A 26,752-nucleotide genomic window follows, 5' to 3' on the forward strand; every position below is an offset into this window, starting at 1 on the left:
AAAACAAGAATTTACGTTCATGATAAAGACATTGGTACAAAACCCATTAGTAGTTGTAGGACTTTAAGAAGTTTATTACTTATTTTATTCTCCAGTTCAGTACTTTTCTCTTATTTGCATTCTTTGCCTGTGTAAAAGTTTAGTTTTCTAACAAAACTTGAGATAATCTTAGTGACAATATAAACAGGAAAACTTCATTTTTATATCTGTGCATCTCATCTAACACTTCTGTGCAAAAGGGTAATTCTCCTCAAAGTCTACAAAGCCGAGTTTATACTGACACCCACCAATCTTGTTTTGTAAATTGGAAAATGAAGAAAACCAGAATGCTTAACTGAGCCTTTGATATACGACAGAGATATCACAACTATCACACAATGCAGCATGAAGAGGGGATGAAGAAAAGAGCCAGGTGAGAAAGGAGAGGACCGCACCTGCTCACTAGGGAACTTCTGAGGTCTGAGAGCCAGCTATGGAAGCAGCACAGATTCTACAGCCTTTTTAGCCAGTTCCGTCACAAAGGGGGCACAGCTGGGTCACACGGCTCACTAGTAATTGTGTTTTACAGACTTCTAAAGCAATTGGCTCAGTCAGTCCCAATTCAATAAAAGTGGAGAGCGAGAGCACTTTTGTTCTATTTTTTTTACTTGAAATTATTTCATTCAGCAGTCTGTCTTTTTTATTACCAGGACTTGACATTAGCACTCCAAGCTATATTAGCATCCATTTCAGCAGTTCAGTAATGGTATTAAAAAAACACTTAACTTCAACGGTGAATGGTTGTATGACAGTGCCATAAAAATCCACATTAAAAAAAACTTATGTATTTGTCCCTGCAATTTTTTTCTCTACTTGTTTAACTGCTTCAAAACTGTGCTGTCATTTGGAAAGGTTTTTGCCAGCAAGGAAGTCTGAGAGTGCTGAAGGGCTATCCCCCCCCCCCAGCCTTCCTCTCCTAAAAACAGAAAGGGAAAGGAATGAAAGCAATGGGAAGTAAAAAAATAAGAACCCAAAGGTATGCTGTTTACGAAATGCAAAAGATAAGCCTCTGTTTTCCATGCCTGTTCCAAAACACACTGGTAGGGTTTAATAGATAATTAAAGCAAGAGCCAACCCAGGAAGGGCCAATAAACTCAAAACACCTAAGGTAGAAGTCTTTGGCACCTTGTGCCTTGTTTTGAACCCAGTGTTCTCTTTGTACTTAGAAGGAGCCCTTAAGTACCTTGGCAATGCATTGTGCTCATAAATGACAGCGTTAGGTTCTAAATTTTGATTAAATATTCTGTAATTAATCAATGGTACATATGAAGTAGTTGTCGGGGTCCAGAGCTGCAAAATGCTTGAGACATAAAACATTACAAAGTAATTAGAGTGTGCTCCTTCACAAGAGAAAGGATTGCCTTCAATAAAGAGGTAAATGATAGCATCGTGTTTATTATGGACGTAGGCAGCCAGTGCAATATGATAAACTGCAGGAGATACACATATCAGTAATCATCTGCATTATTAGTGTCATTAATCATAATTCTAAAAATATGACAGCAGCCGCCAACTTTTGACCAATTTTCCTTCTGCCTGTTGGCCGTTATAACTTCACTAATAGACTGCAGAGCTCCTGTGTGTGTGGCAGTTTTGCATTGAGAATGGAAGGTTAATTATATTTCAGCTGCTGATTCCTTCTCTCCTTGGAAAAGCCTTAGCACTTTGACAATCCCAGGAGCTTGCTGCTGTTAAACCAGTAGAACTACTTTATTGAAATTTTCGTTGTTGGTCAGGGTGAGTAGATGCTTCAAATGAGATATATAAGCACCAGGCTGGGACAGTTGCTGACGCTTCTTGCTCCAAAGTAATCCTTAGAAGGCTAGCAGAATTCATGCTTCCCTCTTTGCTTCATCTCCAGCGGATTAGTAAAAAAAGAAAAGAAAAGAAAAACGTCCAAATTTAATAATCCATAGCAATAGTAAGTATGGAACAATTTCATGTGATCCCAGAACTGAAGTTGCTGGAGCTGCTGGAGCTAATCAGCTGATAGTTGTCAGCACTTGAAGCACAGCTAGGCAATTTCTAAATATTATGAGCAAAAAAATGTGTGAATAAGTTAATGGTGTGTGTGTGTGTGTGTGTGTGCACAGGAGAAAAATAGCCACCGCCATAGAGCCAAAGCACCGTACCTCATAAGTCAAACCACCATAGTAACTGGCACAGTGTCTTTGAAATATGATCCCAGTGTTCAAAAACCTCCAAAACTATACTGGCATTTCTTTACAAATGCGAAATTTTGCTAAACTAGTAAAAAAGACCAGAATAAATAGTGACTTTTAATGACAGGAATCAGAACGGAGCCTTTGTTTCATCATGACTACAGAAGTTCTTCGTTATGCCACTTTGACAACATGGCTTTGATTCAAGGACATCTGACTTCCCAGTCTCCCCTGTAACTTCAAAGCTAGGCAACATATGGCACAAAGTCATGATCCTAAATTAATAAATATCCAATAGCTAACTACATATCCACTTGAGAAAAACATCATTTATACTAGCATTCCCTGATACTTTTAATTGTAATTATAACACAAACATTTTCATTCCAGAGGGGTTAGGAATTGCTAACATTGCCAGTCCTTAAATATGTTTTGATGCACGAAGTTGTGCGATAATGTACTGTACTATCAAGCAATAATTTGCAATTATAAATGGTTACAGATTACAGTCACAGTTTGAATTTTCATATCACCAGTGCTGCCTTTCAGTTCATGCACTGGCTGTGAGTACATGCTGAATAACCAACAATGCAATCCTGTGCAGAATTATTGCAGAGTATCTCTGCATAGGATTGCACTGCAAATACAATCCATGCATTTGTGAATGAGCCCTGATCATTCCACAGGGTTTGCTTTCAGAGGTCCACATCCACCTAGGCTTGCAGTTCAAAGTGCATTCCAGAAGTATGAGGCAAATGCTGCAATGTTGTTTAACCTTAGTTTATGCAAATATGCAGTCACTCAAACGGATTCTCAGGCACTGCATTGGTGCCAAGTATCCTTATAGCAACAAGGATGATCACTAATTCAGCTGAGCCTCTAGTATTTATGCATCTATAGGAATAGTAGCAGTGCTGAGTTCCTTCGTATCTGATCACTCCTTATTTTCAAAGTAAAAAGTACCTTTTAAGTAATCCCTTCCTTTTATGTATGATGGGCAAAAGGGGGGGACTCTAGATATGGCTATAGACTTAAAGATCACAAGTGCTTTGTGAGTGAGATACAGCAGAGCAAAGCATGTTACACTGGTGATGCAGACCAACCAGCTAGGTGAGATATTCAAGGGCTGTATACATAGAGAGTGCAGGGCTTAATCGCAGAGATTCCTCAGCAGTAACAGTTGCGACTTGAACATCCTTATGAGAAAACTAAGCATGACACAGTTCAAATTTTAAATATCACTCTGACTTCAAAATACCTTCAAAGCAGTAAATGCCAGGAAACTGGTATTTTTAAGGAATTTTGCCTTTCATGGATGGCCTAACACAAGGCATGTCAAAGCCACTGAAGTGTTTCTTCGCATGTATGTATGATGATACCAGCTATTGTGTTTAGACAGATGCCTGTTTCATACATGCTGAATAATGCACTTAGATTGAAAATGCATTTGTGACGGACTGCACTTAAAAGCTAAGAAGTGCTGTACAAACAGCTGAAGGAATGTGAAGGGTTAATTCTTCACAGAAACAGAGAGCCTTGAGTGACAGGCTGCTCCAAGCAATCTGATTGGTTAGCATCAGCTGAGCAGAGAAAGACTTCTGAACTGGATGCTGAGGAGAATTGAGTCTGATTTCAGCCCTAGCTGAGAAGAGGAGTACTGACAGCTTCAGAATTCAGCCCTGACTGAGAGAAGTTTAACACAGACAGGAGAACTGGGGAAAGTTGGTAAGGATGAGTGGCTAGTTAGATAGAGACCCCCGTTTGGGCCAAAGAAAGGGGATAGATCTTCTAGTGAGAGGAGAATTTCCCTACCCAGTCAAAGAGGGAGTTAGCACTGAAGAATGCAGAGATCCCTGGGCTGGTGCAGTTAGAAACTGCCTTTGGTGACCTTAAGAGTCAGTTAAAAACTCAAGACATGTACTGGTGTTTCAAGAAAAGGGGTTTGCATACTGGAAAGAGCATACCAGCCTGGAAACCAAAAGAGTCAGAGAATACTCAAAGAAAGTGTACTAGAGTGTTTGGGGAAACACTGGAACAAACGCCTCTCAACATAAAGATTTAAGCCCCTGTGAATAGCTTAAGAAACTCTCATTAGCCAGAAACATAAGAACTAAAGTCTGTGTAGGTACTGGTTTTACCTCAGAAATGTCAGCCCCTGGTTTCACTTGACCCTTCCCCTCTATATTAAAGAAAATAGTTTGTTATTTTTGAATTTCAAAACACCTCAAGTGCCATTAAAGTTGTTTAAGTTAAAGTGGGCTTCCGATCCTTCCCTCATGTTCCTGGGCTGAGCAAACAGCCAAAATATTGTACTGTGACAGGGTGGGACTACCAGAGCTCTTCAGCAAAACACATTACTAGGGCAGCATAGTCAGTAAAGGGAAAGAAAAATGAAGAAAAATTTTTGCCTTTGAGGGGAGGAAGTGGACGGGGTCATCATAGCATCACTCAGCATGTGTGAAAGCACCCATCTTATGCAGACAGGGCAATGTGGTAGTAAATCTCAAAATTCCAATTAGGAAGGCCCTTTAAGCTGGTATTATTTCATTGTAGTGTTATCTTGCCTATTGTACATGAAAAATGGCTGCTAAATGTTGCTTATTTACTTCATAGGCTTAGCTCATTCTGGCAAGGCTTGGTCAGTCCTTCTGTTTATATTTCCTTGCCCAGTTTGGGATATTAAACAAGAGTCCTGACTTTAAAAAAAAAATCCATAAGGAGACTGTTTGCATCCAAGCAGCTGGTAAAGTGTGAGGTTGAAGTGTTGCAGTACGACTTACACCATTCCTGAGTAACTCTGGCAACTACGCCAGTGGTTATGCTTCTCATTTGTAATGTCTTTTGATCTTTAATGAACAACAATAGTAATATATTAAGAGTGTGCCTTGACCTTTATGCTTCTGAGCACACGCAGCTGTTGGAAAAATGTAATTCTGTTCACACTGTGAGAACCATCTCACTTAACACCTCAACAGGTATGTACTGCATTACTAGGTCTTTCAAGAGTGGAGAACCTCTCAGATTTTAGTTTTACAAAGAGAAAAAATAGGAGCAGAAAGCATAGCAGATACATAGTTCCATGCTGCAAGCAAAGGTTACCCTCACTCTGGTGGGCCACTCTCAGCCTGCCTAAATGTCATATCGATATTAACATTTGTTTGCATTCCATACTGATAACAAATTCTGCTCCTGCATTTTGTATGCAGATGCTTTGGTCGCTCCTGCCAACAGCCCAATAATTCTCACTAACATCTTCCGAGTTACAACATTTATAAAGTTGCAAAGTGGAGTAAACAAACCATCTGTTTGGCTTTACCATATATGTCATGCTCTCTTATTAGCATATTACGATTCATTTAGTAAACAAATTTGGTGATTTTGTTCATGTCAAAGTCAGAGGGAGCTTGAAGATGATTAACATTCCTGGGACAGGCACATTAATACATTGCTTCCTCTGCAAAGTTAAGTGGCTCCTCAGGAGAATCACCCCTTGTTGACAAGATGAGACTGTCAATTTTGTTTGCCTGCCACATTAGGGGCCGTAAGGGGATGGCAGGTTCTGAGAATGAGGAGCAGCATAGGCAGCATCATTCACTGCGAATTGAGAAAAGAAGTCTAATTCTGATAAATGGTCGACCCCAATACATCCTACCTGTTATTACAACAGACGTGCCGTATCTGTGCAGTAAATTAGTTAAACCCCTAAAGAGTTTGGTGAGAGCTTATCTTCAAGTGAATAATTTGAGTGGAGAGGGAGCAGTCTTCGTGACCAGTGTGAATGATTTGTTTCATATTGAAAGGGATTGTAATGACTGGGGGATTCCACATCTTTAATTTGCAAGAATTTGCTTGTCCTTTATTTCCTGCATTTAATAAGCACTTCTTTACTCTTTTTTTTTTTAATAGGTGCTGAACTGTATTTTACCTTTTGGATTTTCTTCCTATAAAAGGTTAATATTTTCTCAGATTCTATGCAATTCGTAAAAGCTTCCGAAACTAATGTTGCTTATGCTGCTCAAGTAAAATTGTCCGTATTTCACTGGGTGGCACAGTACCCTCTCTGCAAGCACTGGTCAGAAATGTTAGTCATGAAAAGAACTCGTGCTAAGTATCATCAGTTATGGGAGCATCAAGTGCTGTACTCTGAAAAAGAAGAAGATATACATATTTTTTTCAGACCCGGTTTGGACGGCTTTTTTCCCCACTGTCAGAACAGTTAGGGTTAAAGAGTACTAAGGAAAGATGGGCTGGAAATAGTAAAGTAATGTCTTAGCAAGTTTCCAGGCTGACCTTCTCAGAGGCTGAGAGGACCGGGTTCCTTAAAGCTTTTCAGGTCCCCAGGCATCTAAATGTGGAGAAGAGGAATTTTTAAAAAGCCAGAACTTAGCCTGTTCATGTAAGTAGATTATGAGTTCTGATGCTTTGGTTTTAGTGCCCTAAAACACAGGTGTTTCAATGTGCAGGTTTTAAATAAATGAAACATCTGATTTGGATTTGCCTGCCTACCTGCAACTTTGTACACATAGAGCCCATTGATTCTAATGGGATTTTTTGGTATACAGCTGCACAGGTGATCATAGTCTTGGCTTATGCTTTAAATTTCAGGCCATTATGAGCATACAGGCACAACAGTCCTAAACAGTCCTTTGTCTTTTGAAAACAGAAATACAGTACATCCTGTTGTGCATATATACTTAGATTGAACAACAAAACTGCTACCTGTAGTGCTTGGGGTTAACGTCATCCTGGTGGAATTCAGCCTACTTTCTTTTTCTAAAAGGGGAAATAATATTTTGGAAGTGAGGAACCACCACATAACCACTCTGAAGTCCAAAAAACCTTCCTTTTATGACCCCAGAATAAGTATCTAGAAACAGTGTTCAAGGAACTGGCAAAAAATTGAGAGAGTGTACAGTCTGAATGTAGATGGTATCATGGTATCTGATGTACCTGCTGTACAGGTTTAGCCCACCCAAGCCAGTCCAGGAATGGGAGAGAATCCTGTACTTTTTCAGTACATTAAACAACAAACCACGAGATGGTCTATACCCTCTCTGGTTTCAGAACAATGTGCACCAGAACCTCTTTTCTCTAGTCCCTGCCTTTCCTAAGGGGGAGATTCCAAACCCTTAGTTGGCATCTGGGACAAAACACATTAGCAACTCAATATAGAGATGCACTTTCTTACCAAGGTAGCATGTGTGGGGAGTGTTAGGCTACAAGATTTAGACTTGGAATGCAATTTACAACATCAGAGACCCATTAGAAATAAGAATAATTTTTATTCAGTACAGAGCTTAGCATAGACTACCAGAGATTACAAAATAATAAAGGCTAGGGCAATTTGCCTTAACGACACATTAAAGATACATAATTACCAAAGTCAGGATAGCATCCAAGAGTTCAAGATTGTCCATGGTGATAATCCAGGTAGCACCAAGGGATTTTAAGGAGAAATCCCATCCTTGCACCCATGTGCTCCAGTTCACAAAGCAACTCTTTGTCTCTCACGAGGCAGCATTTCCAGGTGCACTAAAACAAACTGACAGAGAAGGAAGGGAGGGCTAAGCAAGCGAGCTAAGAGAGACTCACTCCCAGTGATCAATGGAATTATAGCCCAATCTAATCATGATTAGCCGTGGCCATCAGCCAGTCACGAGTGGACAGGGGTTGTGCCCAATTGTTGGTTGTCATAGCTGCGTGTGGGGATAGGCTAGAAGTTTGGAGACCACGCCTGCAGTCACCTGACCCCAAACTCCAGCTACTTCATTTTGTACGTGACTGGTTGCATGTAGGGCAGAAAGTGTAGCCATGAGGTCTGGCATTTGGCATGAAAGTGTGAAAGCATGTGGGTTTATGGCATGGCTATTGAGGCCATGTGGCCCCCACCATTTGGCTTGCAACAGGAAACAAGACACAGCATGTTATCCAAAGACATCACAGGAGAAGGCATGTGGATATAGAAAGCAGAAAGCAATTTTTCTATACACCTGCCACAGAGAAAGCTGCCAATATTTTCCAGTTCCTTCTCTGAAGCCTGCGTACCAGGTTGCCTGGACAAAGAAAGGTTTCCACTGTTACAAGGAAGTGTGAGTGACTCGTGAATCCACTTTTTGCAGATACTACAAAAAGTGAAAATATGACCCAGTGTATCTTTACCATGTTTCAGAAAAATTCATGCATCTCACTTCCAGGAAAGTGCCTGAGTTTCCCTTTTACATCATATGGGAGGCAAAGAGCTTCCTCTGAGGTTGCTGCCTTATGATACACAAACCTGCTTAAGAGCATATTTTTTCCTAAAAGCAACCATGAAGTTTGATGAAAGAGGCAGCTGGTAGGAGAGCCTGCTCGTTTCCTTACTGGAGCAAGACATGTTCCTGAGTTTAAGGATATATGGCTGGGAGAGGATGAAAGAGAATAGTGATGTGCTTGTATTTCAGCTTGGATTTGGAGGAAAGGTGTAGAAATTACTGTTATATATACAATAGAGACATATTTTGGGTAGCCACAGTTAAGGAGAGGTTACCTAGCTTCTGCTTAATCTCCAGTCGCATTGTGAATACTGAAAATTGTAAGCCAATTTTGTGAATGAGCAAAAACTCAGAGACGCTACAGACAACCATCTACATGATATCAGTGTTTGCTGATGCTTTTCATAAAGTTTTCTTTCTTTCTTTCTTTCTTTCTTTCTTTCTTTCTTTCTTTCTTTCTTTCTTTCTCTTTCCTTCCTTCCCTCTTTCCTTTTCAGACATTTACAAGATTCACCTTAAATTCTCAGCATCCACATGTGAATGTATGCATCTGCCAAATGCTGCACATTCATTGTAACATAATACATCATATATGTATCAAGAGATCTGATAATGTGGCTAAAGTGAACACTCTAAAAATCTTATATAGTTGTAGTCAATAGTCTTTCTGGGAGCATTGCTAAGGGCTGAGATCATGTTGACATGAAGCATGTAAAGTAGTTTACTTGTTATGGTCTCTTTCACAGCACTGTAGGAATAGCCACATTGTGATGTACAGGCAGTTCTTTATTCCCTACAACGTTCACAGAAATACAATCTCCAGGATTATTATTTTTTTTACATTATCACACATGAAGCAGCCTTATACCAAATCAGGCTCTTGGTCCATCATAGTATGTCTACACAGACTGGTAGTGGCTTTCTAGGGTCTCAGGGAAAGGTTTTCACATCACCTATTACCTGATCCTTTTACCTGGAGATGCCAGGGATTGAAACTGGGACCTACATTACATGCAGCCAAGCAGATGCTCTGCCATTGAGCCACAGCTCCTCCTGGCATGTTTTAACTTTGGCTTACAAGGTACCAGTATTGCAAAACAGAATTATGTCGAATAACCTGGACAACTGGGTAGTTCTGACAAGAAAAGGGATTTGGGTGGGCTCAACAGGACTTTATTGATTTTACCTTTCACAAAGTTAGAGGACTACTTTGAGCTGTGGATTTGCTACTGTCATGAAACATCATTTAGATTTGTTAATAATCTGTTAAACCTAACATTAGTTTAAAGTGATACATTTATAGTGTGACCTAGACATGGAATGATTTATTGTTGTTATAAAGTAGAAGATCAATGCATTGAAGCAAATCACCATTAACTAAAAGGGGCTTTAAACAAAAGTTACTCATGAACCTAGTAGGATAGTTATATTGGCTTCAATTCTGCAAATGATGGTGGTCATTGGTCATAAGAGCACCATGAATTTAGTCCATTGCACAAAAGGTGTGAACTTCCTTTCATAATCTGAAGTCCTTCTTTGTCTTACTGAAAAACCATGGCTAAACAAAACAAGTCAGTCGGTCTACAACCAAGGAGAAAACAAAATCAATTATTTTAAAAATTTTATTAACTAGATTTGAAAGCAGTTAATTACAATTATATAGAAAATGGCTAAACATCTAGGTTTCATACACACATGCGCACACATGCATAAAAGATAATGGGAAAATTATGTACTACATAATAATTTTGTTCCCATTGCTACAATGCTTCTGGCCTCAAATCTTGTTAGCGAACATTTGTACATTGATTACATATTGATTGCCTCCCTTGGCATCCCCCAGTGCTCACCAGTAAAAAAAAAGGATTCCTTTCTCCCCTTGACTGAGCTACATCAGTAGCTGGCATTTCCATCTAGCATCCCACTTCTCTGGTCATGGCAAGTTCTAGCCACTGATTAGTTCACAATCCAGGACAATTTGGGTTCTGCTTAAGCCTATAAAGCCTGTCTGTTGTGTGCTGTGAAATGTGGCCATTCACTTTAGATTATAAAATAACTCTCTCATGAGAATTTGTCCAGATTCTTTACTGACTGTGTGAGTAGCACTAGGGACGAGGAGTATTATTCCCCATTATAGGAACACTCGTCTAGGCTTGAAAAAAAAAAGCAAGCAAATAGTTTACAACAACACCAGTTAATGTTTAAAAAATATTTGTCTTGCAATTTTAAGTGACAGGTCCAGAGAATATTGCTTGTTTTCTTCTAGTAATTAGATCAGTAGTGATTTTTTTTTAATAGGGTTATAGGAGAGAGTTTCATTTGGTGAAAATGTTGTATGGATAAAGGGAACTGGAAAACAAGCAATGAAGTCATTTGGTGACACCAGAAAATTGGGTGGCACTCAAAGAAGATATCATTATAAGTAACTGAGATACAGGAAATGTCTTCAGTTAAGTATAATGGGGGAAAGAAGAAGCTAGGATAGTGTTTTTAAAGTGGAATATTCATAATTATAATATTACCAGCCTTCATTTCATAGAGAACACTATTCTGGCAAACTTATAGCTGCAGAAGGATTTTCATCATGTTTGATAGTGAAGTACCAAATCCTTTACAGAACTTCTCAGAACTTTGATCAAACGAAATACATTTTTCAAGGGCATGCAGGGCTGGTCTGGTAATTGCTATGGACTAAAGATGGAGGGGCAATGACAACCACTGTTGCCCCCGCAACTGTGGCATCAGCATCTGCCACGGTAGCCAGCTGTCCCAACCTGGGAGTCACCCCTGGTGTCAATGAGCTGCTGGCAAGCAGTAAGCAGTCCACCCTCACCTTCTAGCTTCCTTCTATCACCTTCCCTTCCTTGACTCTTTTCCTACTTCCTTCCCCTACAGCACAGGAGTGAGGAGAACATGAAGTGGCTTCCCATTTCACTGTGGTGTGGTGCGAGAAGGGCAGGTTGTGGCTTGCTACCTTACTGAGCCTTGCCACAGAGGGCAAGGGGGTTGAGCAGCAGCTTCCCGCCTTCCCTTGCTGTGGTGCGGGGGATGGCAAGGAGGACAGGTGATGGCTTCTCACCACACTACACTTCCCTATGTTCTAGGGAGCCAGGAGGGCGGATGGTGACTTCCTTGCAAAAGTGGGTAAGGAGGGTGGGTGGCAGCTTCCTGCGTCACTGTGGTATGGGGGGGCAAGTGGTGACTTGCTTGTGGCATGGGGATGTATGGTGAAACCATTCACTACCAAAGGTGCCAAAAATCTTTGATCTAGCCCAGAGAGCATGTTGCATCTCCATATGTAGCTGTCATGTTTTGCCAAAAGTGAAAACTTTCCCAGGCAACACATCAACAAAGTTTTGAGGAAAGTAAAAAAGTCTCAATAATATTTGTGACGTTTCTTGTAAAGTTTTCAAATACTTTTAGAAATAAGTATTAAAAATGGCCCCTCTCCACTGAAATCAATTGGCTTAGACTAGAGAAATTCTGCATAAGATTGCACTATAACTATTGCACACATACCCTGTAATGTTTCAGCATGTTTACCATGAGCACTGCCTATTCATGTACATATCAGCATACCAATGGCAAATGTACTAAGTCCACCAGTTGCTGGCAAGCTATCACAACAGACAAATTAGGTGCTGCACATGATACATGTATTTAAATAACAATGGTGCATGCATGGAACATTTACACAGATACCCCTTCTTTATGGCTCGCATCACATCTGTCGTGTCTTTCATTCACCACCACCGTCTGTCTTTTTCAACCTGACCTATGCCTCTCGGAACAGTTGTCTGCATTGGAGAAAAGAATTCATAATCTTAGTGGAGTTTCAAACTCTCAAATTCGGTGTTAAACTGAAAATATGAAAACCACAGCATTTCACTGAGTACAATTTTTTTCATTTGCATATGATCTTGAGGAGGATTCTCCAACACGAGTGATATAGATTAAGAAATGAATGTAACAGAATCAATTCTTTTGAACTGTGGTTGCATAATGGAAATCGACTACCATGAATGAACCCATGTTCAGAAGTTATGAACAGCAGAGCTAATGCACTGCAATGAGTTCATCTTTATTATTGCATTACACCTGAATCAATTGATAAAGCAAGGTTTTTTTTAAAGCTAGGAATGGCACTTAATTGAATAAAAGTCAATGTAATTATATTACAAGAAGCCAGTGGTACTGCTGACAGCGGAAAAGGGACCTTGCCGACGAGAGTGCCAGAAGTTGTCCACACATTTCTGCACATCGTTTGCCTGACAGATATTAAGGGCTGGTACATAGTTTAATTAGATTACTGATAGCTCCTGCTATAAATGATAAGTGAATGGGTATGGCATCACTTTCTATTGATAGCAGAAACCAGCTGCATCTCTTAACAGATTGACATCTAGCAAACCTCCACTTCTCTCGCGGGAGATGGGCATTTCCATTCATGCAATAGTAATATGTGTTACAGCCATGTTTACTTTGGCACAAAAACTGGCAATGGGTGTGAGCAGGTCACGCAAAAACTCCAGGAAAGATAAAAGTGGTGATGTGGTGGCCACTTTCAGTGCTACAGCATAGAGGCTATCTCATATGAAAACCGGTTTGTAGCCATGACTGGAGTGGAAAAGCCAGTTCCCTTGACGTTATGAAGCTCACTCTATAGCCTTTGGAAGGTTTCTCCCTTTTAGCATAAACGACCTCTGGGTTATGGGATTGCAATCCAGAGAATGAGCCTGTAGCCTCATATTTTCTGATGAAGCAGAGCAACAGGCAGCCATTACCGTTCCCATCCAGCTATCGCTCTGCCCATCATCACACCTCGAGCCTTGCTTGTTACATTAGGCAGGCACAGGTAAAAGGAGTTGTGATTAAGCGGGAGAGATCACAGCTATCCCTCTTCCTCTGAGTCAGGGACTTTAAAGCTATATGCATATTCTCCAGGTTGTAACTTAACTAAAATGTCAATTCTAAGTTGCCGAGTTTTTCTGAGCATCTTGGAGACAAGGCTGGGTACCAACATTTTTGGTTTGCAGTGGCATGGTTTAAGTTGGCCGACCTGCTGCTGCCTCCAAATGGCTTCTGAGAACAAGCAACTATCATGCTGCTACAGTTAAACTGGCCACTGTCCCAAGGCAGGTTTGTGTGACACAATCAGGGAAGCTCATTTCATAGAAGGCTTTGTTGTCATCCATTGCTCCATGAAGCTCAGTAGTGCTGTTCCACTTGCGGAATAACTTGGGTGGCGCAACTGCCATTTACCAACATGCAAGAATGTTTCCTGTTCTTGGCTTAGCCACTTTCCCTCTGAGTCATTTGCCATCTGACACTCAAGTGGGAAAACAATAATTCTGCCCAAGAAGGTTTACTTCTGTTTATTTATTGTTCAAGTACATGAACACTGCATGCATCTGTTCAGCACCAGTCTGTGGATGATGTGAATCTGGTTTTGTCTGATGTGATTTATGGTTTTAGATTGTGTGGTTGGTCTGGTAACCATCAGGACAACAGATTCAGGTGAGTAGCCGTGTTGGTCTGAAGCAAAAGAACAAAATTCAAGCTCAGTGGCACCTTTAAAACCAACAAAGTTTTATTCAAGGTATAAGCTTTTGTGTGGATGCCAAACACATGCTTCTTCAGATACATTGAAATGGAAGTTAACCAATTCATACATATAGGGTGGGCAGCAAATTAGCATACAACATAATGAAGGTTTTTAACAGATGCAAGGACCAAACTGGAATAACAAGCTTAGTTTATATGGTCACCATTTGTTTGGATTTAATTTCAGGAAAAAAACATAGTGAAGCAACTAAATATATCAAAATTGGAGATTGATGAGTAAATGTAGCCTTCTTAATTGTGGAATACTGAGAGTCATTAACTGAGACCCTGCCATCCGTCTCCTCTCAAGCATGGAGGTAACTAACAGCATTTTTTTCTTTAAGGTGGGGTGTTTAGTTGTACAGTGTTATGTCTCCTCTGTCACCAGACCAGAGAAATACATTCCAGTCTACCATTCCAAATTACATTACATTCTACTATTCTTTGCATTACATTACAATCACTATTCCAATCTACTAATCCAAATAAGAAATACAATGAAATAAAGAGGATGTATGGTCCCTCTTAGTGAGAATGCAGATGTAGTGAGATAAGAAACCAATATCCCTGTTTAGTCCAGGGAATTTTTGTTCTGAGTGTTGTAATAACTTGTGATTCAGCAATTTTCCTTTCCAGTCTATTCCAACAATGCCCTTCCATTCTCTACATAGGGCAAACAGATCAAACTCTGAGCCAAAAGATAAATGGATACAAATCTGACATTAAGAATCACAAGACTGAGAAACCTGTAGGAGAACAACCTTCCCGGACATTCAGTAGGTGAACTCAAAGTAGCTGTTTTATTGCAAAGGAACCTCAGGAACAGAAAAGGATGCTGTTAGTTACCTCCATGCTTGAGAGGAAATGGATGGTGGGGTATCAGTTAATGACTCTCAGCATCTCACAATTAAGAAGGCTACATTTACACATCAATCTCCAATTCTGATATATTTAGTTGCTTCTCTATGTTTTTCCCTGGAATTAAATCCAAACAAATGGTGACCGTATAAACTAAGCTTGTTATTCCTGTTTGGTTCTTGCTGCATGCTGTATGCTAATTTACTGCTCACACCTCTACCTATATGTATGGACTGGTAACTTCCATTTCAATGTGTCTGAGAAAGTGTGCGTGCACACGAAAGCTTATAACTTGAATGAAACTTTGTTGGTCTTAAAGGTGCCGCTGGATTCGAATTTTCATCAGGACAGCAGTGTGAGATGATGGGTGACAGAGAATGATCTCATGGCCAAAGCATTTTTAGCCTGTATTTTATTGTTTTAAGATTCTCTTTTCTTTTTTGTTTAAAGCCAGATGTGACTGGATTGGAATGTGAATTTGTTCTCTTTCTCTCTGTCTCTTTCTCTCCATCTCTTTTCTTTCTTTCTCTCTCTCTCTCTCTCTCTGTCTCTCACTGTCTCCTTCTTTCTTTTGTGATCTCGATTTAGCAAAAGATTAGAAAGCTGATCTTATCACAAGGTAAGCTCAGCCTTCATAAGTGCCGTGTGCGGATATGCATAACACACTTGTGTGCTGAGAAAAACAACAGCAGTATAACTCTGGATATAAAAGGGCTACAGCTCCTACAAACATATCTCTCAGTAGCTTTTCTCCACAAGAGACATTCTCCATTTGGAAACCAGATTTTCCCTCCTTCAATTATCAATATACTCTTTAACTGAGGTCAGTTACCTGCTTTGTATCTAAAGAGGGTAAACTGATGTTGTATTTAGTAAAGTATACCAAATATAACAAGGCATGTTGAATGATGCATATAGGCACAGCATATAAATTGTACACCTTTTTTCCTGCTATGAAGCTGCTTCGGAGCCCAGCTGGTTGAGAGATATGCTCACAGTGAATATGTTACTTGTTCAGCCAACATCAGGGAAACTCAGTTTCATCATCTTTGCTTTGCTATACCTTGGGAGTGATTCTGAGCAGGTCTACTGTGAAGTAAGTCTCATGTTATTCATTGGGGCTTACTCCCAGAAAAGTTTTCTTAGGACTGTAGCCTTAGTCACCCTAAGTGAGGAACAGACATCATTGCGCTGAAGCACTTTGCCTTGCTAGATCAGGAATTGCCTTCACACATCTGGATCCAGGTGTGCATCTGCATTACAATGCAGATTTGAACATGAGGAATCTGGTGACGCCCCCATTTGGATTATAAGAGGTGGATGATTGATTTTGATGTGGCTGGGAAATCAAATCCCCCACTGCTGTCTCAGGCTGCAAGCATGTGGTTGTGCAAAACAAGCAAGCATGCATAGAAAAAGCTGATTTAAGTAATCTCCCCCCCCCCCATGAAAATAATTGTACAAATGGTTTGCTAGGAGGTGCTGGACATCTGCTTTTATGCACATGTGCAATTGGCACCTGACACTTGGACTTGGCTCTGCACTAAGTTTGAGGGTTTACAGTGCAATTGGAACAGAGTTCAGTAATCCATGTTCTGATGGCTTGTGTACTTGAGCACCTCAGATCTGCATGTGGGGATAACCCCACATTCTGTTACCCGTGCTTTGCAACCCTCCTGTTAGCTTTCAGCTGAATTGCAGCTGGCAGTAAGCAGGTTGGCAAACTAAGCTGGGCCACGCTCCCCATTTCCAGTGAGAAAGCTCAGTGCTTCAGAATTCTTCTTGCAGGGCTGGGTGCTCAGTTTGCAAACACATGGATACACAAATGGACTTAGCAGAGTTCTGCTTTTGAAAGATCTTGTGCTTTCCTCTCTCTACATTGCAGTGCCTGGAAATTGGTTATACAGCATCTTGTGCAAGCGGAAGCACAAGTGGTGATCAGTGTGACTTAGTGCCAGCAGCTACTGCAGTCTTCTGGTTCCACTTCCATAGGAGCTCTAGCGCAAGCAGAAGTTTTGTACTGAGTCTAACACAATGTCATGTAGTCTGTGCATTTAAACGGATAATGATGTTTGTTACAAGAAGGCTGTTTTTAATTTTAGTGCTCTTTTAAAATTATCATCTGCCTCCAGCCTGTGCGGAGGGACAAGCAATGAATTAAATAAACAAAACAGAGCCACTAAAGCAATCAACATGTGTGCCCCTAAGACTTGGTTCGGTGTTATACAACACAGCAATATTTGTTAATCTGCTGCTAATTTCGAAAAACTGTTGGGAGTAATGGAGAACAAATTTCCTTCATTTCTGCAGTAACAATGTAGAATGTGCTTCTCAGTGGTTAATAGTGATGCCCACGATTTGGTTTGTACTTAAGACCATATCTGAGCAGAACTTTCTAAGCAGACGTGTGACAGTTTTCAGCCACCAGTACCTTAGGAACTGCTCATTTGAAATCTGTGGTCAATTTATCCAAGATCAGCTATTAAACACCTGATGCATCAGGCTCAAAAACCTTACTGTCTTATTCAATTTAAAATCCCGAGAAATAATCCATATGAGTTTTCCCTGATAAGAGGGAAAACCAGACTAACTTGTTAGACGTTTTGCCATCCACTGGTGTCTACAATTATGATCCCAGACTCTAAAAGTGTGGACTAATGTGTCCAATGTAATCCATTTAGTGAGGTTCCATTGATTTCCTCCCTCCTTCCTAGATCTTTTGAGAGAGTATGCTTTTGGACAGAGATGCAGTAATTGCTCAAAACAGCTATATGATGATGATAAGCCTGCTATATATTATGCAATCCAAACTACAAGGATTGTAGTTACTTGAAAGAAAATTGTGGATTTGCAGGGGGAAGGGGCAGCCATTTTGCCTTATACTGTAGGAATTTGAGTGTCCAAACAGGGATGGTTGGATTTCCAAGAAAAGGGGCAGTAGTGTTGTTTTTTGAGATGATTACTCATTGCTAAATTGATTTCATCTGTAAATGTTATACTGTAAATGTAATCAAAACACTGTATGTTTTTCTTCTTCCCCTTGTCCCTCTCTCTTTCTTTCCCAGACACAGCGCTAACATAAACCTACACCGTAAACTGTTGACCAAAGAACTGGATGATATGGGACTGGATACGTCTCAGCCCTCACTTAGCAAGGATCTCCGTGATGAATTTTTGATGAAGTTCTATGGTGCCCCACATCAGATGGGGTTTGATTTAAGGGAAGATACGTCCTCCCCTGCAGGTACTGAAGATTCCCATCTGAATGGGTATGGAAGGGGCATGTCAGAAGAATACATGGTGCTAGACCTCAGCACCACATCCAGCATCCAGTCCAGTGGTAGCATCCATTCCTCAAGAGAATCCGATGCAGGGAGCGACGAGGGGATTCTCCTTGATGATGTCGATGGGGCAAGTGACAGTGGGGAGTCATCACACAAAGCTGATGCCCCAGCCCTAGGCATTGGCATGGGTGCCGAAGCCCCAGGATCCTACATGTACAACAGCATTTCCATGAACAATGGGGGGATCATGTGTAACATTTGTCACAAAATGTACAGCAACAAGGGGACTCTCAGAGTGCATTACAAGACTGTGCACTTACGAGAAATGCACAAGTGCAAGATCCCTGGATGCAACATGATGTTCTCCTCCGTCCGCAGCCGGAATAGGCACAGTCAGAACCCAAACCTGCATAAAAACATTCCCTTCACTTCACTAGATTAGTTCAAAGATGGACATGGCAAATGCCGGCTCTCACAGAGGGCCTTGTTTCTTTGGACTATTTACAGACTATTATTATATATATATAAAAATATAAATATAAATATATATCTTTTTTTTTCTTTTGTAACAGAACTGAAAAACACCAGGTGCTTCCCCCCCCTTCCTTTTTTTTTGGTTAGGGATTTTCTTTTTGTGTGGGTTCAGGTAGTCTCTTTAACCTGGGATGGTATTTCCATTGTGGGGTTGGGGGGAAATAAACACAAACGAATTTGCCTTTTAGCGCCCCACTTTTGTTATGAGATACGTGGTCATCTCCAAAGAGACTGTTTCTTCTAACTGTGACTGTTGCCTGCCATCTTAGAAAAGGAAAGAAAACAAATGGAAATCCCAAGGAAACAAAGCACTCCAGGAACAAACGAACAAACAAACAAACAAAAAGAACAGCTTCTCTTGTCTTTGTGTATTTTAAACCTTTGAAAGAACCGTCAACTACGCATGGCTGTGACACTTGTATATATAGAGCCTTGAGGGCCCATGATGTAAAACAATTGTATTGATGGTGGTTTACCTTTTTTTGTTTTTTGTTTTGGGTTATTTTTTACCTTTACATTTACATCCAGCTGTTAGATAAGGGGGGGGATGATTTGCTGGCTAGCTCTATTCATTTATATTAGCTTCAATGCACATTTTTGTTTTTTAAAATGAAAACACGAGGTCTTGTTTTTTTTAACTACCTGCTAGAGATGCGTAATGTGGTGGTGCTGGCATGCTTTAGAGCACCAGGTCCGATACAGGTTTGAGGGTTTGGTTATTTTATTTTTGTCTTGTTACTATTACATAAATACAGTCATGCACTTTTTTCTTACACAATGTGGGGATGTGTAATAATATCCATGCCCTTTTCCCCCTTAAAAGTATTGCCATACTTTCAGTGTCTTATTAATTAAAAAAAAAACACTTTGTTAAAAGTGATCTGGTCAGTATGGAGCAGTGAATTCCGAACAAAATGGAAGCGTTTGTCTTAACACTAAATTGCCAACTTTGCACAAGTTTTCAGTAACCAAAATGTAATCAGCTACAATAACCACAATCCAAGATTTTGCCTGCCCAGAAAAAAAAATCTTAGGAATTTGGGAGCAAAGAAGGAATACAAAAAAAAAACATTTTCCTCTCGAGATCCACAAAACAAATTCATAACTTTCCTAAAAAGAAAAACAAAGTTATACAACATGAGACAAAGGAGGCATTTCTTCAACTAAGAAAGGATGATTTTTCAGGAAATAGGTGTGTGATGCCTTGTCTAAAGGCTATGGAGGACACATTGGGCTGGCTTCTATGCAGCCCCTTCCCCCAGCAGCAGTCGTTGAGCCTCAAAAAGATAAGGCCATGATTTAATGGACCAAAGGATAGAAAGCCATACAACATCATCAGCCGCACTGAGGAGTGGAAAGAAGCAAATTCACCCATCTTGGCTTCCCTCAGCCATCAGTGGACTACTAGTGGGACAGGCAGGAAGGGCTGTTTTACCTGCTTCTGCCTCCTCATTGCAGCCATCAACATTGCATGGCTTTTTATTCATGCAGGTCTCTCCAATCCGGGGGCATTACCATTTTGAGGCTCACAGACGGTAGCTGGGTGAAAGGAAAGAAGGCAAAAATGATTCTCCCCCAGGGCTTTCCAATGGCAGTGCATAGAATGGCTGCCACCAGCCTACATGACCCCAAGGCTTGCCCTTGATATATTTAGAAAAAGCAATCTATGATGCAATTCCATCCATAACTTCCGAAAGGTATGAAAATGCACATCACATGCAAATCTGGCACGTTTCTTTTTCTTTAAAAAACTGACTGTGCAGGTGGGTGGGTGGGAGGGTAGCACCTCTGGGTCCCCTGTAATATTTCATTGGGGTCTCGGTTACTTGAGAGATGGACATAAATTCCTGAAATGAATGGGTTGGATCCTATGGAGAAGCTTGTAGACGGAACTGGCAGAGTGGGTCTTTCCTACCTTTCCCCATAGCCTTCTATATACTTCAAAAATCTTCTACTAAGGGATGTGGAGATTTCATAAAGAAAATACCCAACAGCATGGGGGCCTGTATGGAGGAGTGGGAATTGGGGAGGATTTCACCCTCTTCTGCTGTCAAACGACTTTTTCTACCACTGGTGAACAATGGAGAGTGGAGTGATTTTGCCTGATTCCTTTTATTTGCCGCAGGCCTTCATGCTATGGTGCTTTCTGTTTACTTGGGGCCAACAGTGGAGAATTTTCAGGGCACATAGAGGACTGCTGGAGAACAGCGAGTATGGGGGGGGGGGGAATCTGCCTCACCAACTACTTCTGCAAAGTCTTCCCATAGGATCCAACCAAAGTTTATATTCTGTACTGAAGACTTGGGCCAAGCACTTCGTGCTGATGTAAACATTGTACTATTAAGATGTGTTTTTGTAGAAGCAATCAAAAGCCATTAATGGCACAAGCACTTAAAATGCTTGTAAAATATGTACTATTCATTTTCATGGGTAACTTCCCCTCTGAACGAATCAAGAACAAGGAGGAGGGACCCTGAAATAAATGTTGTTTTAGTATTTTATACTTTCCTAACCTGGTTTTTTCAGACAAGAGTTACAGTAGAGTTAGGAAAGAGCACATCAGAGAGGATCAAACAGTGGAGGAAGACAGGGAGAAGTTGCTTCCAAAAAATTTTTTGTTTCTAGTGTTTACACATGTTGTCTGAGCATGGCAAACCACACCGGCAGCCTCCATGACCACAGCATACTGACGGACTGATGATATTTACTTAATCTCAGCCTACAGCCAAAACCATTATGGTGTGATCATATAACACTTTTTTTTTTAAAGGACTATTTCCACCTACAGTCTAATGCTAACTCAAAGAGAATGTTTTTCTTTCCTAGAACATCTCTCTTGTAACTGCAAAACCAGAAAAGCATGGTTCTTTTCAGCTTCCAAGTCGCTCACGTAACTTTCATCACTGTTAATTTCATATTGATATTAACACTACTGTCTGTTAATTTTACTTTGAGGAAACTATCCTGGATAGATTCCTTCCTCTTGAATAGACACATTGGCATCAATCCAGCTTTGTACTTGTGACTAAATCCATTGGAAACCAGTCAGTTCTGACTAGCTTAAATCCTATAGGTCTCAATGAGTAGTAGGTAAACTGGAGATTTATAATGCCACCATGGTTTTTTTCCCCTTCTAAAAAGCAGTATCTCCATGTGTGTAGAAATAAAAATTCCATTGAAATGTTTTATTTTAGGCCAGATGCCTTTGTTTTCCAATAGTGAGCCAGAGTCTCAAAGTTATCTACGCAGAATTTACATGGTTACCCATCAGTATGTCTAAAAATATGTTTACATCACAAACCTCCACCATATTTGCCAACTTGATTTTTTTCATTTGTGCTTTGTCTTCCCCCCCCATCTTACTTTTGTTTATAAATTGAATTGAGAGATGCTTTTCTTTATGCTGCGTATGTACGGTATGCTTGTGAAGGGGAACATGGAACAGTAAAGGTGTGTTCTTCCCAAACTTATGAACCTTTGTAGTGTTATCTGTACTGCACTGTCTCTACAAAATCCCCAAGCTATTGGGAACCAAGTTAAAAGAAATACTGAAAAGGCAGAACCAACATAAAGGAAAAAAATGGTAAATGATATCTAAGGAACAAAACAAAACACTGTTTTTGAAGTATGTATGGTATAAATAAATATCGTTTTTAATGAAAAACATATTTGAGATATATAAATAATTCTTTCCTGAATAAATCACTGTTCGGCGTTCTCATTTTACCCTTGTTTCTGCTAAAGGTCAAATGGCTTTAGTAAACTGTTGGAAAGTTAAACATCATCAAGTAGGCCTTATTCAGCAAATGAGTTGCACGGGCAACATCTGTTTGTTACTCAAAACAAAACAGGATAATATTGTAAGGAATCAGAGGGGAGGAACTCAGAAGAAAATTGTGATGAACGAGGGCGGGAGAGACATCCATTTGAGCTTTTTAAAATACCTAACCAATACAATACATAGATGGGGTGGTAAATATTCATGTTGGATGAACAGTCTAACTATCATTGCTTCTCTCTAAAATAGTGGTTCTGGACATGTGAGCTGCAGCTAACTAGCCTTAAAAATTAAGCCACAAGATGCATCCATGGAGCATTTAATCGTATTCATTATACAGTACCCAGTAAGAATGTTCTGGGAGCCTTTCTCATAGTTCACACTGCAGTTATATGCACGAAGAAGTGCAAGAAATATCGCCAGTTCCCTGGAAGTACAATCTAATACTTGGATGTTTATTTAGTGTAAAACTTCACTTGTGCATATGATTTTAGTCCCTGCACTCTTCCCCCCCCCCAAAAAAAAACCTTCCACAGGTATAACAAGTTTAAGAATACTGAGGACTGCCTCCCTTTAGAGTCCAGGTCCTAGATAGCATCCTAGTTCTCTCAAAGGTTTGTTCTCCAAGAGAGCAATTCTGTGCTGAGTCACTCCAGTCAATGGACTGAGACTGGAGTAAATCTGTGTAAAACTACACTACATGTAATACACTTTCTGTCACTGTTAAAGGGCTGGTTGATTTCTCCCATGCAGGAATGGAACAGAAAGACTTCCAAACAAGTTTGGAGAACGTGAATAATGAGGAAAAAAATCCTTTAAAATATTTAAAGTGTGGCACAGACTTGCTTGGAACTGCATTTGTACTCATCTCTGGTGATGTCATAGGCAGTACCCAATTCGAAGTGCATGAAGTCCCAATGAGCAATGCAATGGGTCTCTCTGCAACAGAAGGGCTGTGTTGAGGACCAGGGTCTGGATCAACTGCTTCAAACGTAACAATTGTGCATTTATGGCATGCAAAGTAATCTATCTAAAAAGACGTCCAGCTCATTTCTTGTGAAGCCTTTCTTACACAACCCAAGTGCTAGTGGCATGGTTTTACAACAAAGAAAACTCAGGAACACTGTTGACTCTTTCTAATCCTTCAGTGAAACAGATCAGAGGAAATGGTCCATGTGACCCCAGAGTGGTAAGAAATGCCATGCTTTCTAATCACAGGCATTGGACAGCAGAAGACTGATAATTTTTAACCAAGCGTGTCTATAACAACCTGCCATACTTAGCATTTCAGACTGATGCTGAACCTGCCTTATTTAATATTTCCTGATGTCTGTGCAAGGGCATTTTAGGAAAGCACTCATCCCAGCACTTCCAGTTCTGAGTTTATTTTATATGTCAGTGCAGGAAGAGCATCTACAGGAGAGAGGTACTTAGCCCAAGGTTTCCTTTCAGAATCCCACCCAGGCCATTTTATTCATATTTTCTGTCAACTTGGCTCCAAAAACCAGAAGTTAAGTGTGTGCGGGGGGGATATTTTCAGGGGAATATTGGTGGGGTGTAGGAGGGACATCCTGCCTTCTGCCAACTGATTCTGCTTCCCACTCCTATATGTGGATTCAGGGACATGTATTTGCCCTTAACAGAAGGATCTTGTTTCCATGGGCTTCACAATATCTTTTTGGAAAACTATCACTGTGGTCTTGTGCACGTGTCCTAAATCTCCCATGTGAAGAAGCCCAATTGGCTCAGCCTTGTGGCAGAAGCAACATCAGCTGGCCCAACCATAGTATCGGCTCCTCTCACTAGTAATGACTCACATGAACACTGCAGCACCTTTCCCACATGAATATCCATGTAGTCATACTGGCACCTATGTTATTTTCTCTAGACAGCCATTTCCACTGGGCTGTTCGATGTAGAGGAAGTTAGAATGTATGGACTGATATCTAAAAGTGCATGTATTTGGACACAGAAGCTGAATTTTATTTTCTCTTTTCTTTATAGGTTGCTTATTTTTGGCCAGAGATTTGATTTGGGAAGGGAGGTCTCATGTTCACATTATAGTTGTCCTATGACAGACATTCCAAAATAATTACCTGTGGGAAGCAGTTGACTCCCATGGGAAGAAACCAAACAAACCCATACAGCTGGAGATGCATCTGGTTTTCTTATGTACTTGTTCCCTGAATTACTTGAATATGTTGCCTATTTTGAAAAATGTATGTTTTGTAAATATTAAAAGGGTCCAATCTACGGTAGCAAATAACTGGCAGTATTTCTCCTGTAGACGAACAGCACTTCATGTGTATTTATATATGATTTGGTTTTCTGAAAGCATGTGATGACATTATTTTTAAAAGATTTAGCAATGGACAATTTTAAAGGGAAACAGACTGGTCTAATGTGATTGAACATTAGAGCATTGTACTAGAAATATCTTTAATAAGTTGTATGTGAAATCAGAATATTTTTTAAAATTTGTATATTGCTATATAAAATAATTATGGTACAGATTACATATGACTATTTTGATACAAGCAAACATTTCAGTGGATTTTGGCATGTTCAACCAAATGTGAATGTGTCATGTTGTGTCCAGATTGTGGCTCACCGTGGTCAGATTTTCAAATTTCCCCTTTTTATCCATTTTACAGAACATAAATATTTGTTGTGTGGATGGGTGTTGGTTCAGCATGCTGAAATCACTTGAAAAATGCAAGTCATGTTCCCAAAGGATTGTCACATCAACTGGCCTGTGCTTATGCTGCACAGTAATGCCCCATCTGGTAACTAAATGTGGAGAAGCTTTTGTGGATGGAGTCCCTTGCATCATTGGGAACAACCTGGCCAAACTGAATACAGATGGGTATCTGAGTTGTGATTAATATTCAGGTATGAAGCATCTAATATCCCATTGGCAGTACCCAGTACAACAACATTTGAGTCCAGTGGCACCTTTAAGACCAACAAAATTTTATTCACGGTTTATAAGCTTTCGTGTGCATGTACACTTCCTCAGATACCTTGAATAAAACTTTGTTGGTCTTAAAGGTGCTCCTGGACTCAAACTTTGTTTTAAAGCTTCAGACCACCATGGCGACCCACCTGGAATCTAGTACCCAGTGCAGTTAGACAGCCACATTTCCATCTACTTTCCAATATAGTTGGAAATGCACACCTCCAGCCATTGTCTACTAAGGATGTATGTGCAGATATAACCAAGCTAAATATATATCTGAAAAATACTGATAAGATATTTTTAAGATATAGTTGGGTTTTCCAAATATATCCAGGATTTTGCTTTAGGTAAGATTCTGCCAGTTTCAAATGCTTCAGGTTTTTTTAAGTTAATTCTTTGCTGGAGTTGGTTTGTGTGGGGTTCATGATTCTCTGTTTTTTTTGGAGATTCTTCAGTTTTTCATTGAGAACCTTGTATTTTACAGAGGTTGAGATTCTGATATGTTACATAGGTTTAGATTCTTGGGTTTTACATTGGCTAGGCTTAGCAATAGCCTGTGATCGAGTTTCTAGAGTAGTAGATTTTCCGATTTTACATTTTTTGCTGGTTTACATTTTTTGTTGTTTTCCCCCTCTTTCATAGGAAACAGTGAAGGACAGCTGGAGGCACCTTGTTCAGGGGCACTTAGAATTTGATATCTTGGTCCAGTTGAATTGAAATTTGGAGATTAATGGACAGGCACCAGCTACTCCCCTGCAATTTTGATGCCAGTACCAGTATTTGGGACCTGGACAACCAGGAATACTGATATATTTCGAATCCAATATATCCCAATCAGAAAAATACTGATTTTTTTCCTGCATACCCCTATTGTCTACATAAATCCACTGTGCTCATTTGTGCACTGATTGTGGTGCATGTCTACATTGAGAGCATAAACTAAAGTTTAAGACAATACATAGCTACAATATCGTAAAAATGGCATTACCTGAGTGTGGCTGGCAAGTATGCAAACATTAGGATTGAGTTCTAGGTGCCTTAATTTAAATCAAGTAGTCAATTTTGTTTCCATAGGATGATTAAAAAAAAAACAGCCATCCTGCCAACCTTTGGCCTCTAATGTAGAGGGGTCAAAATGCAAAATGCAAGCATCAATTAACCTGCAGTTTATGAAGCAGTGACATTGTGGTAACAGGCATGCATGTAATACAAGTGCTCAGTCATCAGATCATAATTTAATTGGTAAAATGTGGAAGGCACTAGTTTCCAAGCCCTGTTTAGCA

The 26,752-nt window shown here is 40.1% G+C and overlaps 1 protein-coding gene across 1 annotated transcript in view; it reads left to right on the forward strand.

Annotated features, from left to right (window-relative positions):
- Positions 1-18,640, forward strand: part of BNC2 (basonuclin 2) — a 351,100-nt gene extending 332,460 nt beyond the window's left edge. The window contains exon 6 of the mRNA XM_015427749.1: positions 17,980-18,640. Within this exon, the coding sequence (XP_015283235.1) occupies positions 17,980-18,640 (661 nt within the window). The remainder of the gene's footprint in view (positions 1-17,979) is intronic.
- Positions 18,641-26,752: the final 8,112 nt, after the last annotated feature.

This window comes from Gekko japonicus, unplaced genomic scaffold (assembly GCF_001447785.1).
Source record: "Gekko japonicus isolate JY-2015 unplaced genomic scaffold, Gekko_japonicus_V1.1 scaffold466, whole genome shotgun sequence".
Classification (NCBI taxonomy): domain Eukaryota; kingdom Metazoa; phylum Chordata; class Lepidosauria; order Squamata; family Gekkonidae; genus Gekko; species Gekko japonicus.